The sequence below is a fragment of the Quercus robur genome, chromosome 3 (assembly GCF_932294415.1).
Source record: "Quercus robur chromosome 3, dhQueRobu3.1, whole genome shotgun sequence".
Lineage (NCBI taxonomy): Eukaryota > Viridiplantae > Streptophyta > Magnoliopsida > Fagales > Fagaceae > Quercus > Quercus robur.
In genome coordinates this window covers 53,845,104-53,861,606 of record NC_065536.1, presented here as the reverse complement: position 1 = coordinate 53,861,606, position 16,503 = coordinate 53,845,104, and the positions used below count along the sequence as shown (strand labels likewise).

The 16,503-nt window shown below is 34.5% G+C and overlaps 1 protein-coding gene and 1 long non-coding RNA gene across 2 annotated transcripts; one reads left to right on the top strand and one right to left on the bottom strand.

Moving 5' to 3' along the window:
• Positions 1 to 1,110: 1,110 nt before the first annotated feature.
• LOC126718384 (GDSL esterase/lipase At5g14450-like) lies at positions 1,111 to 4,150 on the bottom strand. Its single transcript, XM_050420533.1, has 5 exons — positions 3,615 to 4,150; positions 2,583 to 2,792; positions 2,326 to 2,498; positions 1,755 to 2,025; positions 1,111 to 1,596 (listed from the first exon to the last, which is right to left on the bottom strand). Exons 1-5 carry the CDS (start codon positions 3,937 to 3,939, stop codon positions 1,343 to 1,345), a joined length of 1,233 nt encoding a protein of 410 aa, XP_050276490.1. The 5' UTR covers positions 3,940 to 4,150; the 3' UTR covers positions 1,111 to 1,342.
• An 8,442-nt stretch (positions 4,151 to 12,592) lies between these two features.
• LOC126718385 (uncharacterized) lies at positions 12,593 to 13,804 on the top strand. Its single transcript, XR_007652900.1, has 3 exons — positions 12,593 to 12,873; positions 13,073 to 13,270; positions 13,572 to 13,804. It is a non-coding gene; the product is annotated as an uncharacterized LOC126718385 (long non-coding RNA).
• The last annotated feature ends 2,699 nt before the right edge of the window (positions 13,805 to 16,503 follow it).

Here is a 16,503-nt window from a genome sequence, read left to right as displayed (position 1 = left end):
AATCTAAGTGTATATGTGTGTGAGTCTCCCTCCTAGAGACTTGAATCCTAGCCCTTACCCTCCATACCTCATAAGCACTTATACTTGTAGAATAATTATCGCACCAAGGGTGTGCGGTAATAAATTTTAATAGTTATTCTTAAAAGTTTACTGTCAAATTATTATTATTATTATTATTTTGAGCTAAAAGACAGCTGTCAAAATTCTTAACAAGGCAGGTACACATGCTTTTGTTTGGTATTAATTTGCTTCGTTAATGAGGGGCTAAAACTTATCACCATTTATAGTTTCTAAGACACACAACAAAATTATAAATAACAATTTGTGATGTTTGTGGAGAGAGACACAGGGAAGTGTAGATGGTTTTTAATTTTCCCAATATTTGAGTTGATAAGTTATTATTGATTTTTATGAGCCCCACACTAATTTATTTTTTATCATTACCAACTCCCCATTTCATACGATCATCTCCATGGTAACTCAGTCCCTTTCAGTTTCAACCTCATCATGCAATTTCCATGAAAAAAAGAAAAAAAAGAAAAAAGGAAAGCTTCATTATGCATAAGACAATCATGGACATGGTGATCTTCATAGTACTGGCCACAACATACCCAAGATGATTAACAAAACCTGCAATTTTTCAACACCGACAAAAGAGAGATTTGAACAAGCCAAAAGATAGAAGCACAAAACTGTAATTATCACTCCATTACTTTGAATCATAGGGATGAAGAGCAGAATTTAACTTACCATGCTACTTTGCTTCACTAATAAGTGTGTACTCTGGTTAATATATGTCGTGATTAGTAACCTGACAATACTTCATAGTTGCACTGAGCAAAAATCAGCAGTCTGAAGACCAACTTGGACAATAGGAGATCGCCATCCTTAATGCTGTATTGGGTAACTTTCGCTGTACAATATATGTAGAGATCTCAACATGGACACAAACAGATGGACTGTTTTTGCTCTTTTTCTATCATAGATTTCAACACTGAGTCACTGATTAAAGATTATTTTTGACCCTAATGCTTCTAAAATTCTCATTTATAGGATGCATTATCAAAAATAAACTCCATGTCTACAGTTTCCATGAGAAGCCACACAAAATTTTTGCTAGTCCCAACTTCAAGTGATATAATAACACTCATACAACATTGATCTTCTTCTTTTGTAACTTTTCTGTGCAAATTTGTGAATTGTCTGTACAAAATGAAATTCAAAGTTCTATTTCATGGGAGGGAAAATGAATTATTAACAGAAACATAACCGCATCTCTGATAGAACTTAAACTTTTCCATTGCATGATTGCAAGATATCCATTGCAGCTTAAGGCTTGTGATCATGAATGACCAAGCTTGTGACAAGCTCCAGTAATCGGGATCGGAGGGTTGGAAAGGTTGCCGTTAAGAATTTGGTTGGCTATCCATTTATTTGCAGCATGAGAATAATGTACGCCATCCCAACTAATGTACTCTGAAGGATTGCTGCATGAAGCCCCTATGATTTCAGTCCCATTCACCATTGCCTTCCTTCCACAGTCAACATTGTAATCTCCAAGATGCCCACAACAGTATCCATGTGGATTAGCAAAACCTGCATAACCCAACGCCCAAAACTGAAACTTTAATTTATACAGAATTAAAATGAAAGTGAAGTGCACAAATGTGATCAATCATATCAGCAACGACTAAATTCTTTCAGTCTTTCATGTAGTCATAATGATACTCATGATGATCATATGTGAAGCTTACCAAGCTTCTTTGCTTCAGAAATTAAAGTGTATTTAGCCGAGAAAATGTCAACATAAGTAAGTATTGCATCTGGAAGTTGCGCTCCCAGTTGGGTCACCCTCTCTTGAAGCTGCCTGTTAAATTCCTTGGCGACCTCATTGTGGGACTTCACACAACCACTTTGGTCCATATTTTCTGGCTTTGGAGGATAATATATTACAGCAAAAGGCAAGCAGCCAATAGGACCTGTATTATGTATCCAAAATGATCTTGCTCCTAATTGGTATAGTTTCTGAAATAGTAAATGACAACAACGTTTATAAGGTTTAATCTGCACAAGTAATTTTGGTTACAAAATTGAATACGTTGAATCCCAGAGAAGGACTGTAGATTAGAGCAAGAAGTTCAAAATCAATATGGTCAACTTAAGTCTTCATAGCATGCTCCATACAGGTTGCAACGTGCATTTGGCCATAACATACCCAAGATGATTTAAAAGCAGATAAATAGTGCCTACTTTGTAGGATACTACTTGGTCCCTTACTAAAATATAAGTTGTTAAGAAGCTATACAGAACATATATTTTTGTTACCTTTACTGCCTCAGCAGATTGATTGATAATATTTGGTGTTGATGCCAGCACTTGTTTCTCTGTCATCGACACGAACCCACCATGAAGATCATTCTGTCCAATATCCAATGTGTATAGTGCCTTGGAAAAGTCCACTGGTCTGGGGAAACTGCTTTCGATATATGAGCTTCTACCTGACAATGAGAAACTACTAATGCTTTCGATCAATCAAAAGCACAAAAATTTTCTGACTTCTCCACAACAAATACACATCTAACCTTCCTTGTATAGCTCAATGGTGCGTGCTTTGAATTGTTCAAATTGAAAAAGCTGTATGTCAAGAGAGAAGGGGCTAAAACCCATCTCAAATATTTTGGCATCAACTGGCTGAATAGTAGACCCCGCTGTAGCAAAATTTGCCCCATATCGAAAATTTGTCCCAATAGAATCTAGATACCCGCTCAAGTATGGCAATCCCAGCTTCTCAGCTGCAAAAATAGGTACATATGGATAAAATGAAAGAGAGAGAGAGAGAGAGACAGAGACAGAGAGGGATCCATAGGATTTATTGTTGTGACTAGTCACAGATTTACTCTTAAAAGTTGGAATCTTTTATCACCAAAAACACCAAATAATTGGCTTTGTGGCTTACATTGGCCTAAGAATTTTGCATGAAGCTTGACATCCAATGCTAACTACCTTACCTAATTCTATTGAAAATAGGGTCATTTTACAACAGTATCCTATCTTAACCTGTTATATCATGCTAACTATTAAATACGTGGGTTTTAGTTAATTCATGTACTAAAATCTTTGTTGCTGAATAAGGGCCCTAAGTTCAAATCTCACCTACACCAAAATCAAATGGTGTCTTGGCTTGATGATAAAGAAAAATCATCATGGAACAAACATCATAAGTTCAAATCTATCATATCTATATTAAACAAAATGTTGACAATTGGATGTAAGTTACATTACCCCAAAAAAAAAAAAGGTGTACCGCATAATTCTCATGAAAAACAAGCAGAAACGATGCTTTTAACCCGTCAAAAAAATTAGTAAAAATAAATGTCCATCGGATCCATCAGAAGGAGGAGAAGATGCAGAGAACATACAATGTTTGACATATCATTTACAAACCAAATCAAAAATTTTAGTATGTTCTCTGCACAAACAAATTCCCCAAGTAAAATCATCAAATGGGTATTTGTCCAACACATTCCTCCTCACATAAACTACCAAATTTTCTTAGTGATTCCAAAGGAAAAGGGAAAAAAAAATAAAAAATTAGGGAAAGTGAGAACAGTCACCTATAAAATCAATGACAAGTTGTCCATCGCAGAACCTCCCCGAAGGTTTACCAAAGAAGGTGTCACCGTTAGGAGAGGGAAGCCGATCATACGCTGCTGATTTGCCTCCAGTATCAGAGTTCGAATCCCCAAAGTTGAATATTGCTGGAAAGTTACAATGACCTGAATGATTATTCAGTTCAATTTGATTAAGAGTTTTAGAGCGTCCCATTGCCATGAAAATTGAGAACCCAACAACCAGAAAAACCAAGAAAGCCACTGCTTCCACACTCCTTAGTGCCATAGCTATAGGACCCCTCCATCTCCTTCCGAGGATAACGTCCATTGAAATTTCTGCTACAAGTTGTCTTAGACCTTTTGTCAAACAGGTGGTGGTGTTTCTGTTTCATCAGCCGCAGTTGAATTTATTGGTAGTTGGTAGGCACTAACTATTACGATGAGTGATCAACTAAAAAAAAAAAAAAAACTGACAAGTTAAACCCCTCGAATTGTACATTCTACGCTTCATAACTCTCAAAAGTAATTTAATAATCTAATGCAGACCAGCTATTTAGCTTTAGACCTCGGCAATGATAAAATTAAGGATAATTTTTTTTTACACCCATTAATTGAAACCAAATTTTCAATTAAAAAAAAAAAAAAAGCGTGTAAACAGAGTGTGTGTAACGGTTTTTATCCTAAAATTAAATGCTAGTTCTAATTGGTTTAATTGTTTTTTTTTTTTTTTTTTTTTTTTACAAGATAGAATTCTACTCTAACTATATGTGTGTGACGCTCCCTCCTAGAGACTTGAACCCCGACCCTTGCCCCCTACACCCTACAAACACTTATACTTGTAGAGTGACCATCGCACCAAGGATGTACGGTGGTCTAATTGGTTTAATTGTTAAAGTTTCTTGTCTTAGAACAAAAGATTTTATCATGAAATGGGAAATTAATAAAGAGCTGTGGGTTGTCATTGTGAATTAAAAAACTAAGTTGTTGGTTGAAGTGTTAAACTCACACACTACTTCATCAATTTGCACATGGACAAGGCCATGCAAGGCTGCCATGGTTCACTCACTATACATGATTCACATGATGTCCATAGCACACACATGGCCTGCAATTTGCGAAGCCATGACGACAGGTCCATCACCTTCACAAAACCCATTGTCACGTTGGTACTTAGACAACAAGAGTATGCAAGGTCCACAACAAGGTAGCATAGACTGTTATTGCCTCAAAGCACTCATCCCATGGCATGCCACCTTCATGCCCAGAAATGTATGTGACTGTCATGGATGCAAGGTGCCACCAAGTGAAGCAGCTTCAAGCATCAAGGTCTAACACTTTAGCTAGGTACCAAATATCTAACTAAAATAGTGACTCATAAATTTAAGAGGATAATATTTGTTCTTTGATGGTCATTTACTTTGCTACCTTAAATTTTGGCTAAATCACAAATTGCTTGGTCTAAATACATCATTCAACTCTAACCCAACATATTTAATAACCTTGTCAAAAGTCAAAAGCCATCAACCCTGAACACAATTCGTTTAGTAAGAATCATTTCAATATGTTTGATACACTATTTAAGAAAAATTATATAAAAAATAAGAGTTTTTTTTTATTTTTTTTTTATTTTTAATTTTGGAAAAAAGGTTAAGGACTTTAGGTGGCATTTGGTATAGGGGAATCCACGTTACCCCCAGTATCCATATTTCTTGGAATGTAATGTCTTGCAATCTAGATGCCTTGGATGTTACTATTCCTATATTTGGTTTATTCATAAGAATCTTAAAGGAATTATTTATTTTTCTCATACTATCCTTAATTTTATAAACCCAATATCATTTTTTTAATCTTCCTCTAAATAAATAATAATAAACAAAATATAAACTATAAATTAAGACAAATTCATTAAAACTATAGTCTAACATTTCAAAATTACATGTATAATACAAAAATAACTATTTAAATTCTTATTCTTTATGAAAATCACAACATCATGTTTTGTTAATAAATAAAAATATTTTATTTTATTTTAGCAAATAACCAATCCCATATAGGATATATAAGTATTGCATTTTATTTTAGCATTCATATTGTTGTGGCGGGAAGAGATAAAAATAAAGGAATAGATATTAATGATTTGTTTTATGTTTAATCTCCAATTTTTTTTTATAAGTATGTTTTATTTCCATTGGTGAAATGATAGGTGAAAATTGGTAAAATTGTTAGTTTATAACAAAAGTGATTTTTTTAAGCTTGGGAGTGTGAATACCCACCTGTTTCAAAGTGAATCCACATTCCTAAAAGAAAGGGGTTAAGTGAGAATCCAGATACTCCTGGTATCCGATTCCTTTTTAAGATTTACAACCAAACGTAGAAATCTTTCAACATTCCTAAAAATCCTAAAACATTACCCATATCAAACGATCGAGCTAATTTTCCAACTAGCATGCATTTGCGAGAGAATATCGTTAGTTAGTATGCATTAGAAACAATTCAGTAAAATAGCATCTCGAGTCTCTTATACTCAAGTTCACTGTAGCAACTCGAGCCTAAAAGACTCGATTTCTATGTGCTGGCATAGTTGAGGTGTAGTCTGAAATCCACATGGAACTCGAGTTTTAGACACTCGAGTTCCGTTTTCTCTTCAATCCATTTTTTCCTTCTTTGTTTTTGCTTCTCTGTTTTCCTTTTCGCCTTGTTCCCCAACGATTTCTCTAACTCTCAAAACCCCAAACCCACTTCTGAAGACAACAAACCCAGGAAAAAAAAAATACCAAACAGGAACATCATACCCAAGCGTGCTCCTGTGCTGAAATCAACAAACCCCAACCGCTTCGGTGCCGAGATCAACAAACCCAAGTGTAGGGAGCTGCTCCGGTGCTGAGATCGTGATTTTTGGGTTTGGGTTTTTGATCTGGTGCCAAGATATTATGAATCTGTGGGTTTGGGTTGTTGCTCTGGTGTCGAGATTTGATGAATTTGTGGGTGAGGTATAAGGAGAAAGGGAAGAACAGGGAGAACGAAGGAAGGAAGGAGAAAATGAAGAAAAGGAAATCGAGTGTCTAAAACTTGAGTTCTATGTGGTTCCATGTGGAAAATTGTCTACGTAAGTGTATGAAAAAAATCTTGAACTCAAGGATTAAAAGCTCGAGTTCTGCATTGATCTCAAGTTTTAAACACTCGAGATGCTAGTTTCCCAAATAGTTTTGAAACGTGACAACTAACGAAATTCTTTGATATTTAAGGTTAATTGGAAAAAATATTCTTAAAGGACCTTAGACCTTAATAAAGAGTTTATCAATATATAAAAATCACTTTTTTTTTCTTTCTTTTTTCACATGAATCGAGTTGTTTCAATTTTTTATTTTTATTTTTAATAGGATGTCATTTCAAGTTAATTGGGGATGAACTAATTCATCATTGAATTTGAAAATTAAAATGGTTAAAAATAGCCTTCCATTTAGGGATCCGGATCCTCTCTATTTCTCTTTGAAATAGAGAGTGTCCATTTCATGGACAGGATGCATCTAAAATAAATCAATGGTGTAAAAAGTGCCACATCAATTAAAATCTATGGGGAAACTCAACTGTTGTTAAACATTAAGTTAACTAAGCAAACCCATCTTATCTGAATATTTCAAGATATCAATCTCTCTCCTCCATCGCCATGCTTTGCTCTCTCTCAACCTTGCCGTCGCTGCTACCACAATCACCAACGTGCCAAGCCACAGTTGTTGCGTCGTCCACATCTCACACTAGCCCAAAATCGTACCGCCGAGTAAGTTTTCTCTCTCTGATTTCTTATTTATAAGCTTTGTTTGGTTGCTTGGAAAACAAAGGAAAATAAATTAATATACTACTATTTTTTTATTATTGATTTTGTCATGCTGAGTTTGGTTTCTATGCTGTGTGGGTTGAGCTTTGGGATAAAACAAAACAGTTGGTGGGTGTTTCAGCTTTATAGTGTTTATGGGTTGTTTTGATCTGAATTTGTTCCAAAAGGTATGAGATTTTTGGGTTGTTTTGATACCACACCCAAGTTTCTTGAGACTAAGATGAAAAATCTGAAAAAGGAAAACAATAAGCAAAGCTAATACTGGAAGGGCGTGAGAAGAAATAGAATTAATCATTGGAAAATGGAAAAATCTTTATAATTTGCAAAAGTTGAAGAAAAAAGACATGTAAATGATAGCATATAAGAAAAGCATGAGTTATTTTTTTTGTAAGCTAGGGTAAACTCTCTTCCCTTTGTTGTGCCTCATCTTCTAATTTATTAAATTATCTTAAATTTTTGGTTAGTTGTTTGCAAACTTTCAATCTGATTTTTTTACTATTCTTTTGGGGAGGACTTATGGGAAAATTTTTGACAATTTTTATTTGGTAAGCATGCATGAGTGCACTAATTCACCTTATAAAAAGCTTACAGGCTTGTCTGTTATTGTAAGGTCAATCACATTGGCTTGAGGATGTGTAGACTAAATGTATGATACTGTGAATGTTCAATTTTGGCTTTTAATCAGTTGTTAATTATTTTTATTCTTCTTTCCCTTCTCCCCAATCCCACAAAAAACATAATATTGGTTGCGAGTATTCATCAAAATACAAGGTTAGGGTACGTTTGGTATACTGAATGTAGATTATATTAGGAATACTAATATTTATTACTGGGAATAGAAGACATTGTAATGAAATAACTATTACTATTCATAAGTTTGGTTGTTACACATGGAAAGCTTGTAAAAGATGATGTATAAGGAAAATTTGTATTTTTGGAAATATATTAATTTTAAAACCTATTATATGCACTAAGGAATAGCAATTACATTCATTTTAAAAAGGAATAACTATTCTTCAATTTAAAGAATAGTTATTCCAATATAATAACTAATCCAAGTAATAAAAATGTAACCAAATAACTGAATTGCTATTACACATGAATAACTATTTCATTACAGGAGCTATTACAACATACCAAACGTACCCTTAGTGTTTTACTTAAATCGTAATAGTTAAACCTGTTGGAAAATAGAGAAGTTTACAATATGAATGATTGGCATTTGTTGGATATTTCCTGTAGGTTTCATCAATCCCTACTTGGTATACTTTCCTACATTATTTTGAATCATCAGTAACTTAAGGGGAAAGACCCTCAAAGTGCAAGGTACTCTAGGCGACTGCATTTCATATGTTGAGAAACCTAGGATTCTAGAGCTTTGGTACAAAAAACTTAATAATGAAGAGACTTCATACCAGGGCAACCTGTATAACACAAGACAAGTTAAAGTGATCAAGCTAAGACTGAAAATTGTAGACTGTGGAGGGAATGTATGGTCAAGAAGCAAGAGACACGCCGAGTGTGGAAGTGGCTGACATTGTTATCAAAGTGTTTATTTCAATAGAACTCTTGTTATTATAGCCTTTGCAATCAAAATGTACATTTTAATAAAATTTGTTCTTTTTTGGATCAAATTTTGATTGTTAACGGACCATCAATTATTCAACTTGAAGCAATTTACTTTATTGTTGATGATGCCTTATGAATTCATAGTGATGTGAACGTTACATATTCCTTTGGTTTATGGTTTCTTTAAAACAACACAAAAATAGGAAAATATGTTATACACAAGTACGCACCAGTTGCAATGATTTAAGAGCTTTGAATATTAATGTAAAATGGTGATTTAATAGCTTTGAATGTTAATGTAAAAGTGCATCAGCATTGTTATACACAAGTAAGTACTGCTAAAAATATGTAAATATGAAAACCAACATATTTGAGTATCTTCAAAAGCCAACTACAAAAACTATCCAAAAACTTGATACAAAATGTGCAAATAATAGTCCAAGACTCCAAGTTGTCCTACAAGCTAGAATATATCAAATGTGAATCTTTACTAAAATTGAATTTTAAAGTTGCTCAGTTCAAGATACATTGTCTTCAACGAGGTATGGAACACTTCAAAACCTTTTCTTGATAACGATCAAAATTTGGTACATGAAACTTTGTATAACAAAGCTTGCACTTGACTTCAGTTGGGCTGTTAGGCTGCTTCAAGTCTTCAACTCATTTTCTATAAAAATAAAAATCATATGCAATGTACATCAAAAAAAGAAAAAAACAATAAAATTCCTTAATAATCCATACCATTAAATTAAAAAGTTCTACACATATTGCAAATACACCATGACAAACTGAAAGTGGTCCACATACTCAGCCATGAAATGGTCCAAAATAAGAACAAAAGCGCTATCTCCTTTTAAATATACCTTCTAGTGGAAAGGAAACTAGGTAAGAAGCGAAACAAAATTCCAAACACTTCTATTTCAAAAGAACATGAATTCAAAGCGAGAATAGAATAATGTTCATCCACTCATTAGACTCCAAAACAAGACAAGAAACTGCATTCAAAAGCCATTTAATAATAGATATTTTGATGATAAATATTTACGCATTTATATGCAATAAGCCAAATGTTCAATGCTTTAAAGTTTAAACCCCTTCACACAAGCATTTGACATATCAACCCAAAGGCCATTTAAAATTCAAGCACTAGTTAGTTAGGAGATATGATACAATGTAAATGTATGATTCAAGCATGCCAAGATGCAAAACCAACAAAATATATATATATATATATATATTTATATATATTATGCAGATTCATAGGCCTGTTGTCCACTTTAATAAATTCTCTAAAATAATCATTTCCCTTAGTTAAATTAGTTTCCCGATAAAGAATAAAAAATGGTTTAAGATGTATTTTACTATGTTCCAAATTAACTCGCAAATACAGCTTCTCACCAAGATTCAATCAGCCACTTTCTTTTCATTTGTACGCCACTTCATTTCTCCTAGCTCTTTCCTTTCAATTAGACAATTTCTTACAAATTTCAATCAATCCCCAAAGCTCAAAACCAACAAAAAAAAAGGGGGAAAAGAGATCAAAATCAGCATGAAGAAATCAATAAAAAATAGCCGTATAATAATTTATTTTCCTTCTTTTTCCAAGCACCCAAACAGAGCTTATCAATAAGAAATAAGAGACAGAGAGAGAAAACTAACTGGGCAGTGGGTTCGACAATGTTGGGCTGGTGTGAGACGTGGCCAGTGCAATAATGGTGGCTTGCCACGTTGGTTATTGTGGCAGCGGCACAGCAAAGTTGAGAGAGAGGTAATGGAGAAGAGAGAAATTGAGATTTTGAAATATTCACTTATTTAGATCAAATGGATTAACTCACAGTTAATTGACGTGGCACATCTTACACCGTTGATTTAGTTCAAATACATCCTGTCCATGAAATGGATGGATACTCTCCATTTCAAAGAGAAACGGAGAGGATTCAAATCCTCCATTTAGAACCCTCTATTGCTCTCTCGTTTTAATGTGATGATCAGAGGAGTGTCTAACCTGTGACAGAAACCTGAAACCTATATCAAACCCAATGTCACGCTGCCCAACCCCATCGGAGGACCTACATTTCAGGAGCCACCGCTGTGAAACCCATTGCATCAGTCCAAACAGCCACAGTTTCTTTTTTTGATTCTACCAATCTCAGCCACAAAACCCACAAACAATTTCAGTCCCCAAAACCCATCGCCCGCCGTCAAGCTTTTATCTGCCAATTTGGATGCCTCTGATGCTCAACTCAGGTTAGAGCATTAGCATTGAAGAATGCTAATGCCATATCTAAGGGAAATTTGACATTTGCAGCCTTAAAATCATCTACATCAAAGAATTGTAAAGGCAAGTATTGCAAAAAAAATTGCAATACTGTTACAGTGCAATTCTATCTTTAGAATTGCACTGTAGCAGTATTGTAAAAAAAAAAATATATATATATATATATATATTTTATCTCTCACTCTCTCATCTCTATCTCTCATCTCTCATCTCTGTCTCTCATTTCACTTCACTCTCCCTCACTCCCACTCTGTATCTCCGTCTCCCACTCCCTGTTTCTCCCCTATCAAACTCCACTCCCACACCTAAACCTTCCCCCCGCCGCCACCCCAATTACATCCCCAATAGCCCGACAGCTCGCCAAGCTCGGCATCGACATAATCGAGGCCGGCTTCCCCGCCGCCTCCAATGACGATTTCGAGGCCGTGAAGACCATTGCCAAGGAGGTTGGCAATGCTGTCGATGCCGATAGGTACCTTCTCGTCATCTGTGGCCTTTCTCTGTGATTTTTAATGGGGTTCAGTGGTGTGGGTGTGGGGTTTTGATTTGTGGGAGTGGGTTTTGGGTCGTGGTGGTGCAGTGGTGGCATGGGGCCATGGTTGTGGCTGGGTATTGATCTTGCTTGGGGCCATGGTTATGGAGACAATGCCGGTGGAGGCGTGGAGATCAGCTTTCGATGGGTTTTGATGGGGGTTCTGAATGGATTTTTCTTTGATTTTTTGTGGGTTTCTTTGCATGGTGGTGGTGGGTGTGTTGTTGCCGTGGTGGTGTCTCTGGTTGTGGTGGCAAAGGTGGGTTTCATTTGTTTGGATTTTTGCCGTGGGGTGGTGGCGTGGCCATGGGTTTCGGTTTGGGTATGTTGTTTGTGGTGGTGGTGGTAGCAGGTGGTTGCAGATTTGGGTTTTTGTTTTTATTTGGGTTTTGATATATATTATTTTATTATGTAAATATATTATTTTAATGAGTAGAATAGAAAAATAAAAATTTAGGATGTTGGAAGTATTGTAAAATGGTATAGTATAAATGATAAAGTGGCTTTTTGAGATGGTAAAATAGATTAGGATAGCATTCTTCAATGCTTAGTGAGGTCCAAGTATAGTGATGTTATATTTATATTTTGACAATGTTTTTTTTTTTTTTTTTTTTTTTTAACGGTTGGATTATTCGTTTGACACATGTTGTTCATCCATGTTAAAATGGACCCGAAATTACTTAACCACCCCTCCGCCTCCAGAAGAAGCGTTGATAAGAAAACGGTGTCTACACTCTACAGTCGTAGTGTGTTGAGTTGAAGTTTGGAGTCAAATTCAAATGGGCAAACTGTAAACAATAGTCCATAACAACACAGCAAGTAGAACCCTAAACAAAAAGCAAGCAAAAAAAATGAGTGTGTCTGCGTCGTCCTCTCCACTCCACTTTCTTATTCTCTTCTTCTTCTTATACTACTGCTACTAGAACTAGTACTATCTCACCCAAGAGATTAGGCCGTGTTTGGTCTCAACGTTCTCTCTCACATGTCAGTGCCAGTGCCACTGCAAGTACCACCACCCTTCGCCTTTTCAATCTACCCACTCCACCAGGTATTTTTTTTCTTTTCAAGCTCCAAACTCTATTTCATTAGCGGCTGCTTATCTTCTTATATGTTATGTTGCTTTTTATATGTATGGAACTGTATGTATATATAGTTGTATATAGTTGTAAGAGTGGTGAGAATTCTGGGTCTAATTACTTATGTCTAAATTCAAAATTGTTTATTTAGTAAAGTATAATTTTTAACAGGGCATACCAAAAGCCAGAGTTGGATGATGGGCTCCAAGATCATGTTCAAGACCAATTCTTTTGCAATCCCATTTGCTCATTCTTCACATAGACACTTCTTCTCTGCCTCTTCTTCCAAACCCGTCTCTAAAATTCATTCTTTACCCCTCCAGACTAATGGCTTCTCTTCCATCTCTCATGCCAATGTTCCCAGACCAGGTATTTCCCCCTTAAAACACTTTTTGTGTATGTCATTATTGATTATATATGTGTTGGAGGGCTTGTTGATACTATTATTCTTTGCAAAGATTGTTGGATAATTCATAAGAAAAAAAATGTTTGTGAGAGCTCATATATGCATTATCTTTGTATTGGAAGGCTTGTAGATGATGTTTTAGTTTGCTAAGTTTAGTAGAGAATCAATATTAATTTGTGTACTTGTGAGGGGGAATGAATAGGTACATGAAGGCTTGTAGTGACATATATTTGTTTGACTGATGGTTTTTATTTTTTTAATAAGATATTTTGGAGAGCCCAGCAGAAACAACACAGTTGAAAATCCTGAAACGGAAATTGGAGGAGCTTGGAATGGACACCGAAATATGCGTTCCGGGACAATACAACCACTTGCATTGTCCAATGATATTTCCTTTTAATTTTAGCTATGTTACTATATCATTGTATGTTTTAGGGGTCGTTTGCTAAGACTAATGCAGATAGAATTTGAATGATAGTAAGTACAATGAATTTTGCACTAGGGTGTCCTTTTTTGATATCAATAAATCTTATTCTACTGATATAAAAAAAAAAAAAAGAATGAATTTTGACATCATGAATTATAGTGCATTACATTTTTATGAGAAAATGGGTTTGGTATTGTAATACCCGGAAAAAAAAAATAATAAAAGGAGGGGTATTTCAGTAAATTTGTTTATGAGGTCAACTTTTATAATTAATATTAATAAGGGGGTTTTTTTAGAAAATAAGGTTGAAACCCTAGTTATACATAGTTTAATTTTTAAGTCAGCCTTTAATGGCAGAAATATTTGAGAGAGGAGACAACTCAAAGAACTGAAGTAGAGAAGGATTGAAGTAGAGAAAGATTGACTACACAATTGAGGTAAGAGCCTATAAATCTCTTTCTTGTCAAATCTAAGCTTTACTTGGATTTAGAGTATATTTTATGTTGGTATTTTTGGCCAGTAGTGGAATTATCTAAAAATTTCTATGGATTTTACGACATAAGTGTAAATAGAGAAGGGTTGGAATTGGGCGATAAAATCCTTTTTTTTTTTCATTGCATGTCTTTCTCTGTAATATCGTTAATTCTGGTGCTTTGTTGGGCATGGAATTGCTTTGGGCGCATATTACTCTTTTGTGAATATTTATTATAAGAAACAGTGGACTACTGGTTAGACCACCATTAGTCCAATAGCCTATTAGACTTTAGAGTCTATGGAGATAAGAGACAAAGGCTTTTTATTAGAAATTGTACTCAGCTTTACAGATTATTCAGTCCTTATGAATGCTTTTAACTTTTTAGCCTAAATAATCGTGTGAGGAGAGCCTCATATTACACAGTGCTTGGGATTTTGCGTGAAACAAATTTTAAACGGAGTTAATACAAATGATAGAATGTGGAATATAGCCATAGAGAAATTGTAGGAGAGTTTATATACTAAGTTCTCAAATTATTTGGTCAATGTTTTTGTCTTGTTGGATAAAATTGCGTACGTATGTTCCTAATCCCTATGAAAGTTTGGCAAATATCCGTCATTATTGCACCGCTATAATATACGTATGTTTCTAATCCCTAAGAAAGTTTGGCAAATATATGTATGTTTCTAATCCCTATGAAAGTTTGGCAAACCCGATAAGATAAGCCCACACCACTATACTTCTTTTAACATCCCACCTATGCTTTCAAAATTCCACTCTTATCATCTTTTTTCTAGAATGTGGTGGAGTGAGCAAAGAAGACCTGTAAGTGAATTTTAAGCTAAACATTAATTCTAGAGTCTAAAAACCGACCTCAAAAATCAAATTATACTATCAATCACTTTCGTAGGCATGTTACTAGTCCTATTTCCCATGCCCCACACTTGTCTGCGTGTGTATATATATACATATTTGGCAATCATTAACATAACAAACTTGTCCGTGTGTGTATATACATATTGCATGCGAGACGACACCCAATTAGATAAGCCCACACCGCTATACTCCTTTTAACATCCCACCTATGCTTTCAAAATTCCACTCTTATCATCTTTTTTCCGGAATGTGGTGGAGTGTGCAAAGAAGACCAGTAAGTGAATTTTTCAAGCTAAACGTTAATTCTAGAGTCTAAAAATTGACCTCAAAAATCAAATTATACTTATCAATCACTTTCACAGGCATGTTACTAGTCCCATTTCCATTGCCCCACACTTGTCCGTGTGTGTGTATATATATATATTTGCAATCATTAACATAACACACTTGTCCATGTGTGTATATACATATTGCATGCAAGACAACACCTGATAAGATAAGCCTACATCGCTATACTCCTTTTAACATCCCACCTATACTTTCGTAATTCCACTCTTATCATCTTTTTTCCGAAATGTGGTGGAGTGAGCAAAGAAGACTAGTAAGTGAGTTTTAAGCTAAACGTTAATTCTAGGGTCCAAATTTTAAATGGTGTCATTTCTCATCAATACATATTAATTAATTTAGCAGTTATATTTTTTTATAGATATAACAAAATTTAAATCTCTTTTTGGTATAGACATGCTTTAAACTCAAAATCTTTTAATTAATAAAAAAAATCCCTATTTGATGTTCAACCACATGTTTTTATTTCCTTAGCATTCATTTATAGGAAATAAAAACTTAATAGATATTGTTAATTAGTACATATGCCAAAACAATTATGTTAATTCTTTTTATATTTTTAAATTACTAGTTTATAAGTTTATTATTACACACCTCATTAAAAAAAAAAATGAATACTTCACATGTAAAAGTTAAAAAAATGACACCCCATACGGAGCACATAGTTCAATAAGAGGTAGAAAGGTGTATAAGAAAAAAATATCTTTGTAATATGATTTGGTGGGATGCATCATTGATTTTGATGTTGGAGTTGAAAGATTCCCTCTACACACCTTTCATTGCCACCATACATGATCAAACATTTGAACATTAAACTTGATTTAAATTCATAATATAATTTGTAATACAATCAAAGTGAGGCTTTCTTCCTTTTTTTATCCATACAGTTTGGAGTCTAAAGAAAATTTGCCCACCCAACCTCTACTCTGTTGTTCAAAACAATTGATTGAATGAAATAATTATGTCTATCCTTCATAATACTGAATAGAAACCATCAGTCTCAAAAATACTTTATACTCTACTGATTGTGATATGACATGTGTTTTATTTTTTTATTTTTTTAAATTTTAGTT

What these genes read in the sequence shown, in the direction of transcription:
- LOC126718384 (XM_050420533.1), bottom strand. Translation starts at nt 3,939, where the DNA reads ATGGACGTTATCCTCGGAAGGAGATGGAGGGGTCCTATAGCTATGGCA. An exon ending in CATTGAGCTATACAAGGAAG is followed by an intron (nt 2,499 to 2,582) that starts GTTAGATGTGTA and finishes TCTCATTGTCAG; the next exon opens with GTAGAAGCTCATATATCGAA. An exon ending in TTCTGAAGCAAAGAAGCTTG is followed by an intron (nt 1,597 to 1,754) that starts GTAAGCTTCACA and finishes TGGGTTATGCAG; the next exon opens with GTTTTGCTAATCCACATGGA.